Source organism: Salvelinus namaycush, unplaced genomic scaffold (assembly GCF_016432855.1).
Source record: "Salvelinus namaycush isolate Seneca unplaced genomic scaffold, SaNama_1.0 Scaffold21, whole genome shotgun sequence".
NCBI classification, from domain to species: domain Eukaryota; kingdom Metazoa; phylum Chordata; class Actinopteri; order Salmoniformes; family Salmonidae; genus Salvelinus; species Salvelinus namaycush.
This window is the reverse complement of record NW_024058897.1, coordinates 318,296-326,977: the sequence shown is the minus strand read 5'-3', so window position 1 is coordinate 326,977 and position 8,682 is coordinate 318,296. Positions and strand designations below refer to the sequence as shown.

Sequence of the window (8,682 nt, the reverse complement as noted above, 5' to 3'; positions counted from 1 at the left end):
ATGTCGGGTAAAGCAATCTCACAAATTAAAGACTTTAGAATTTGTTTTGTTGGAGCAGCATCTCTGGTATTACTTATGATTTATTTAGTGTTGTTTACACTGTTTCAAATGGTTAGAAAAATTATATTGTAATAATATTTAACAGAACCTATTTGCTCTCGCTCTTATTATTACAATTAGTGATCATCATAACAATAAGTAATGTCATTAGTAGGCTTAGTATAGCAGCCTTGTATAACCACCATCGATCTTTAGGCCAAAGAATGCATCCTATTTAGCTGTCTCTATGCCGTAACTTACTTAGTCCTACATTTTCAATATACACTGAGTGTACAACACATTAGGAACACCGTCCTATTGAGTTGCACCCCCTTTTGCCGTCAGAACTGCCTTAATTTGTTGGGGCATGGACTCTACAAGGTGTCAAAAGTGTTCCACAGGGATACTGTCTCCAATGCTTCCCACAGTTGTGTCAAGTTGGCTGGATGTTCTTTGGGTGGTGGACCATTCTTGATACACGGGAAACTGGAGTGCAGTAGCATTGCAGTTCTTGACACATATGCACTTGCTTCTTACCTTCCTCCTTTTTCTTGATCTCCAGTAGCTTCCACAAATCTGTCAATTTTTTTCTACACATATGGCTTCCCCTTTCCCTCCTGAGCACCCAGTAAACATTCCCCCATTTCAAGTTCTCGTCCTCCTGATCCATATTGCTGTCACGTGGTGCGGTGTTCCGATTTTTTTTATAACCAATTAATTGATGCGATTATGATAGGCTATAATTCAGGCCTCATTGATCATGTGCATGCAATGCATACATGTCACGTAAAAAGGGAATAGGGAATGTTTTTCTTAAACAAAATGACTGGGTTTTGGTGACAGAACTTTTCAGTCAGAAATGTCTGTAATTATGTAGCAGCTTCAGCAACACGGACAGCATGACAAACACTGTTGATGTTCTGTGGTGGTCGCTGCAGCCGGAAGGAGAGAGACACAGCTGATGCAGCTCACCTGATGCCGCGGAGCTGAGCAGACGTTGACAAACCGAGCTCTTCAAAGTTATTATATTATTACCTAAATAACAACGTTGAAACAATATTCTAACATCGGCTGATAAATTGTAAAGTACTTACCTTCCCAAAGAGCCATGGACCTCCGACTGAGAGGCAAGAAGGCCAACCAAAATTTGTTGATTCCCAAGATAACGATAACGCTACAGCTAGCAAGATTAGCATTAGCCCTCATAACTCAGACGACAGTTCCAGACTGTTGCTCTCAGCAGACTCTTACGAGCATGCCGTCATGCTTGCTACTCTCCTCCTGGAAATTCAAGATGGTAACGAAAGTCTCTCTGAAAATTGAAAAGAAAAAAAGAATAATGATAAATTGGCTGAACTCCATTCTTCCATTGACGACCTAGTTGATTTTCTTAAAAACATGTGTGTAATTGGAAAGAACACAATTGAGTATCCAATTCCCACGGGTGTAAAGGGTTAAGGTCAACAGCATTACGAACTCTACCAAGTACTAGGTCATTTTAGCCAAACACCTGGTTGCCTCTGCCAGGAGGCTGAAACGAGAATAAGGGGTGAACAACAGTTATGTAGTGTGATTCACAAAAAACCATTTTGAAAAGTTCCATTAAATAAGTAAAACTATACAGGATGTCAATCTGAGCCTGAATATATTACTTTACTTTATGTCTTCTACAGCTCGTTTACTTTTGGAGGAAGATGAGACATGGTTCGGTGAGTATGTCTTGATTCCTTTATAGTCAGAAAGATTCTGAGAATTCAGAGGGAAAGCCAACAAATGCACAGAAAACCAGATCACATTATTCTGTCATAATTAATAAACATGTCAGAGTACACCATGTAGCTGTAACGATTGTCATCGGGAGAAGAAGATGAGGACCAAGGTGCAGCGTGGTAAGTATTCATTATACTTTTAATCAAGATGAATACACGAACAAAAACAACAAAACGACCAACGAACAGTACTGACAGGTGCAACAAACACTAACCAGAAAATAATCACCCACAACTCAAAGTGAGAAAACAGGCTACCTAAATATGGTTCTCAATCAGAGACAACGATAGACAGCTGCCTCTGATTGAGAACCACACACGGCCAAACACAAAGAAATAGACAACATAAAAACCCAGACATAGAATGCCCACCCAAACTCACCAACCAAATACCAACCAAAATAGAGACATAAAAAGGATCTCTACGGTCAGGGCGTGACAGTACCCCCCCCAAAGGTGCGGACTCCGGCCGCAAAACCTGAACATATAGGGGAGGGTCTGGGTGGGCATTTCACCGCGGTGGCGGCTCTGGTGCAGGACGTGGACCGCCGACCCTGGACCGGGGACCCTCGCAGCGGGCCCCGGACAGGAGGGCGACACTGGCTGCTCCGGACAGGAGGGCGACTCTTGCTGCTCCGGACAGGAGGGCGACTCTTGCTGCTCCGGACAGGAGGGCGACTCTGGCTGCTCCGGACAGGAGGGCGACTCTGGCTGCTCCGGACAGGAGGGCGACTCTGGCTGCTCCGGACAGGAGGGCGACTCTTGCTGCTCCGGACAGGAGGGCGACTCTGGCTGCTCCGGACAGGAGGGCGACTCTGGCTGCTCCGGACAGGAGGGCGACTCTGGCTGCTCCGGACAGGAGGGCGACTCTGGCTGCTCCGGACAGGAGGGCGACTCTGGCTGCTCCGGACAGGAGGGCGACTCTGGCTGCTCCGGACAGGAGGGCGACTCTTGCTGCTCCGGACAGGAGGGCGACTCTGGCTGCTCCGGACAGGAGGGCGACTCTGGCTGCTCCGGACAGGAGGGCGACTCTGGCTGCTCCGGACAGGAGGGCGACTCTGGCTGCTCCGGACAGGAGGGCGACTCTGGCTGCTCCGGACAGGAGGGCGACTCTGGCTGCCCCGGACAGGAGGGCGACTCTGGCTGCCCCGGACAGGAGGGCGACTCTGGCTGCCCCGGACAGGAGGGCGACTCTGGCTGCCCCGGACAGGAGGGCGACTCTGGCTGCCCCGGACAGGAGGGCGACTCTGGCTGCCCCGGACAGGAGGGCGACTCTGGCTGCTCCGGACAGGAGGGAGACTCTGGCTGCTCCGGACAGGAGTGAGACTTTGGCTGCTCCTGACTGAAGCCCGTCGCTGGAGGCTCCGGACTAGAGGGCGTCGCTGGAGGCTCCGGACTAGAGGGCGTCGCTGGAGGCTCCGGACTAGAGGGCGTCGCTGGAGGCTCCGGACTAGAGGGCGTCGCTGGAGACAAGAGGGCGTCGCTGGAGGCTCCGGACTAGAGGGCGTCGCTGGAGACAAGAGGGAGGGGAGACATGCAGGAGGCCTTGTCCTTGGCAGAGGCACCAGATACACTGGGCCGTGGAGGCGCACTGGAGGTCTCGAGGAGAAAGCCTGCACAACCCGTCCTGGCTGTATGGTGACTTTGGCCCTGCACCTGCGGGGCGCAAGCACAGGACGCATTGGGCTGTGCAGACGCACTGGAGACACAGTGCGCAAAGCTGGCGAAGGATAACCCGGACCGAGGAGACGCACTGAAGACCAGATGCGCTGAGCCGGCATCATCCCTCCTGGTTTGATGCCCACTCTAGCCCGGCAGATGCGAGGAGCTGCGATGTAACGTACCGGGCTAAGAACACGTACTGGAGATCCCGTGCGTTCCACCGCATAACACGGTGCCTGACCAACACGACTCTTGCCACGGTAAGCACGGGGAGTTAGCTCAGGTCTCCTACCTGACTCCGCCAATCACCCCGTGTGCCCCCTCCAAAAAAAATCTGGGGCTGCCTCTCGTGCACTTCTCCTCGAGCCAACTCCTCATAGCGTCGCCGCTCCGCTTTTGCTGCCTCCAGCTCCTTTTTCGGACTGCGATACTCTCCCGGCTGTGCCCATGGTCCTTTGCCGTCCAAAATTTCCTCCCATGTCCAGGAGTCCATGTTCCCACGCTGCTTGGTCCTTTGTTGTTGGGTGATTCTGTAACGATTGTCGTCGGGAGAAGGAGAAGAGGACCAATGTGCAGCGTGGTAAGTATTCATAATAATTTTAATCAAGATGAATACACGAACAAAAACAACAAAACGACCAACGAACAGTTCTGACAGGTGCAACAAACACTAACCAGAAAATAATCACCCACAACTCAAAGTGGGAAAACAGGCTACCTAAGTACGTTTCTCAATCAGAGACAACGATAGACAGCTGCCTCTGATTGAGAACCACACACGGCCAAACACAAAGAATAAGACAACATAGAAACCCAGACATAGAAGGCCCACCCAAACTCACCAACCAAAATAGAGACATTAAAAGGATCTCTACGGTCAGGGCGTGACAGTAGCAAACAGATTGTCGAATAAGTTAGTCAAAGCAGACCTCAACTTGGTACGTGGTCATGGAAACAGATCATACTTCAAACAGGAAATAGAAAAATACATATACTGAACAAAAATATTTAAAAAAAGTGTCATGAGATTAAATAAAAGATCCCAGAAATTGTCCATTCACAAAAAACTCAAATTTTGTGCACAAATTAGTTACATCCCTGTTAGTGAGCATTTCACTTTTGTCAAGACAATCCACTTGACAGGTGTGGCATATCAAGAAGCTGATTAAACAGCATGATCATGACACAGATGCAACATGTGCAGTTTTGCCAAACAGAATGCCACAGATGTCTCAAGTTGAGAGCGTGCAATTGGCATGCTGACTGCAGGAATGTCCACCAGAGCTGTTGCCATAGAATTGAATGTTAATTTCTCTACTGTAAGCGGCTTTTGTTGTTTCAGAGAATTTGGCAGTACGTCCAACCGGCCTCAACCGCAGACCACGTGTCTGGCGTTGTGCAGGAAAGTGGCTTGCTGTTGTCAATGTTGTGAACAGAGTGCCCCTTGGTGCAGTGGGGTTTTGATATGGTCAGGACACTGATATAACTTCGGACACTGAACACAATTGCATTTTATTGATGGCAATTTGAATGCAGAGATCCCGTGACGAGATCCTGAGGCCCATCACCTCATATTTCAGCATGATAACGCATGGCCCCCATGATCTGTACAAAATTCCTGGAAGCTGAAAATGTCCCAGTTCTTCCATGGCCTGCATACTGTCACAAATTGAGCATGTTTGGGATGCTCTGGATTGACATATGACAGAGTGTTCCAATCTTTGAAATTGTTTCATGTTGCATTTATATTTTTGTTCTGTATAGAATGTGCAGCCCTTGGGGTTCCACAGAACAGGAATGAGCAACACTGGTTTAGAGGTTACCTGTGGTTCTGAGTACCGTTGTCCTGCTGACTGTGGCAGGGGGAGTGATTGGTCCTAGTGATGTCAGGCTGAATAGGCCGAGCTGCAAGGAAAAATGTCATTTTTGTTCTGCTTGTGTAAGGGTGTTTTCACATAGTCCTCTTTCAAATACCCGATCTCAGTCCTTTTCAACGTGAACTACTGGGGGGAAATAAGAACTAATTTCTCTGTATTCACACTGCCCTTGCCTTTGAATGATTTTTGCCAGTTCAGTTGAACTATTTTGTGAACCAAGTCCTCTTTGCATTCACATTGCTATGTTTAGAAAGGAACCAAGATCTTATTCTAACCACTTACATTTTGGAAGCTAATAGATTAAATTTTGTTGAAATATGAGATAATAATCGTAATCAGAAGATATTATTAACATGTACATTTGATTGGTAACAGACTAAAGAGCGTGCAGTATAATATGTTGATCTTTTGATTGACAGGTGTACTGCAGAACAATAAACTGTCCGCTGGTGTGGATGCTAGCCAAAATGTATATATAGGAGTCAGAAACATTTATTCTAGTGTCAAAATTGACGAAGTGTAAATTGGATAATTTGTCATGAAGTCAGTCTCGTCTTGACTTACTGGAGGGTTGGGCATGGTTTACTTACAGGTGATAGAGAAAGCACAATTATCTCAACACATAGGTTGTAAGATGGATTTTTTCCTGGCTTTCCCAGTGACTTTACACACCCACCATTACTGGTATCAATCCAGCTTGACACCCTAACAATGTCAGATCAGCTGATCATTTATTCTGGTGTTCTTTTCATTGCAACCCCTATTAGTTTAGTGTAATCTCCCAGAAGTATTATTTTACGGAAACCAGCATTAACACAGCGATACATGTGAAGTTCAGCTTGTTCGCTGCAATGCACCCAATAAGCTTAGACCAACAAAATGGATACAGTTCTGTGAGCCTTTATAATTTCAATAACAGGTCACATTTTACCTTGTTGGCCTCCTAGCTGACACACCAAAGCAACAGCAAATGTCTTTCATCTGCTTCACCAAATGATCCTCAAATATTTCAAAAAATCACAACCTGTGTTGACTTTAGTAACTGACAATGTCACTTAATCTAATTTATTGATTTTAGTAACTGACAAGACCTTCAAAAAACCACTACCTTCATTGCAGCTTGGCATCCAGCAGGGGGCACAGGTGTGCACAAACACCCTGTAAACCTGCAAGGAGGAATAAAAACATGGATCACCTATTTTCTTTATTTAACTAGGCAAGTCAGTTAAGAACAAGTTCTTACTTTCATTGACTGCCTAGGAACAGTGGGTTACCTGCCTTGTTCAGGGGCAGAACAACAGATTTGTACATTGTCAGCTCAGGGATTTGAACTTGCAACCTTTCAGTTACTAGTCCAACACTCTAACCACTAGGCCTCCCCACATTCAACACATAATTGCACACAACAAACAGTCAAAAAGGCTATGAGTTAGAAGGAATATCCACCCTGTTAAATTATGTAATCCTTGAATTAATGTTGCATAGAGGGGTAGGCTTGACTGTTGCTCTTATAGCTGAATATGGTCACTGTGAATCTAATGTATTGACTTTAGTAACTGTCAATGTCACTTAATCTAATGTATTGACTTTAGTAACTGTCAATGTCACTTAATCTAATTTATTGACTTTAGTAACTGTCAATGTCACTTAATCTAATTTAATGACTTTAGTAACTGTCAATGTCACTTGATCTAATTTAATGATTTTAGTAACTGGCAATGTCACTTAAACTAATTTATTGACTTTAGTAACTGTCAATGTCACTTAATCTAATGTATTGACTTTAGTAACTGTCAATGTCACTTAATCTAATTGAATGACCTTAGTAACTGTCAATGTCACTTAATTTAATTTAATGACTTTAGTAACTGTCAATGTCACTTAATCTAATGTATTGACTTTAGTAACTGTCAATGTCACTAAATCGAATGTATTAACTTTAGTAACTGACAATGTCACTTAATTCAATTTATTGACTTTAGTAACTGTCAATGTCACTTAATCTAATGTTTTGACTTTAGCAACTGACAATGTCACTAAATCTAATTTAATTAATTTAGTAACTGACAATGTCACTTAATCTAATTTAATGACTTTAGTAACTGATGATGTCACTGCTAATCTAATTTATTGACTTTAGTAACTGATGATGTCACTGCTAATCTAATTTATTGACTTTAGTAACTGATAATGTCACTGTTAAATCTAATTTAATTAATTTAGTAACTGACAATGTTGAAACTACATTGCATTTTGTTTTTCCACAGATTCAGGACAGCCCTCTTACCTGAGGATAGTTCTGGTGGGGAAGACTGGATCAGGGAAGAGTGCAACAGGAAACACCATCCTGGGGAGAGAGTTGTTTACTTCTGACATGAGTCCAAATCCAGTGACTGAAAAGTGTGAGAAACAAAGTGTAGTGGTGGATGGGAGGAAGATTGATGTCATCGACACTCCTGGGATCAGTGACATATCATTGACAGAAACATATTTGATTTATAAAATATGGAAACAATTTTGGAGAACAGATAAAGTAGACATAGAGAAATGCATTGAGATGTCAGTCCCAGGACCCCATGTGTTCCTGCTGGTGATCAGACTGGATAGATACACAGAGGAGCAAAGAAAAGCTGTGGAGTACATCCAGGACAACTATGGAAAAGGGGCCTCTGACTACACTATGGTATTATTCACTGGTGCAGATCAGCTGGAGGGAAAATCAGCAGAGGAGTTTCTGAAGGAGAGTCAGGAGCTTCAGACACTGGTCAACAGTTGTGGAAGGAGATATCATGTCTTTAACAACAGAGAGCAGAGAGACCGTACCCAGGTCAGAGTGCTGCTGAGGAAGATAGAGAAGATGGTGAAGCGTAATGGAGGAAAACACTACACCAATGAGATGTATGAGAAGGCTCAAAAAGAGATCAGGAACAGACAGTTGTTAGAGTTGGGTGTAGAAGTTGGCTGCACCGCTATAGCAGTAGGAGTAGGTCTAAATGCCCCAATCAAGGTTTCCGTTATAGGGATAGGAGCAGCAACAGTTATAAGAAGAGAGATAGCAGAGCTTGTAACCAAGAAGAAAAACAATAATTAACTACACGATTAGTGTCTGTAAATAAGCCCTGAAGGACCAAAATGATTATTGCTATTATGCTTTGCACGATTTATTATTTATGATGTGATATGGTTTAACCTTGACCCTCGTTTGGTTATGTCACTGCATTTAACCAAATGACTAAATCATTCATTAAAGTTATTAAGTTAATTACTGTTTTACTTCACATAAAGGAAGAGACAGTACATTGGTACAACATGGCTTCCATACCTGATGTGTTGAA

At 44.4% G+C, this 8,682-nt stretch overlaps 1 protein-coding gene across 1 annotated transcript; it reads left to right on the top strand.

The window, feature by feature from the left end:
• On the top strand, nucleotides 1–8,438 carry LOC120038187 (GTPase IMAP family member 9-like). The gene is made up of 2 exons (XM_038984048.1): nucleotides 1–7; nucleotides 7,615–8,438. The coding sequence occupies exons 1-2, from the start codon at nucleotides 1–3 to the stop codon at nucleotides 8,436–8,438; spliced, it is 831 nt and encodes a 276-aa protein (XP_038839976.1).
• The last annotated feature ends 244 nt before the right edge of the window (nucleotides 8,439–8,682 follow it).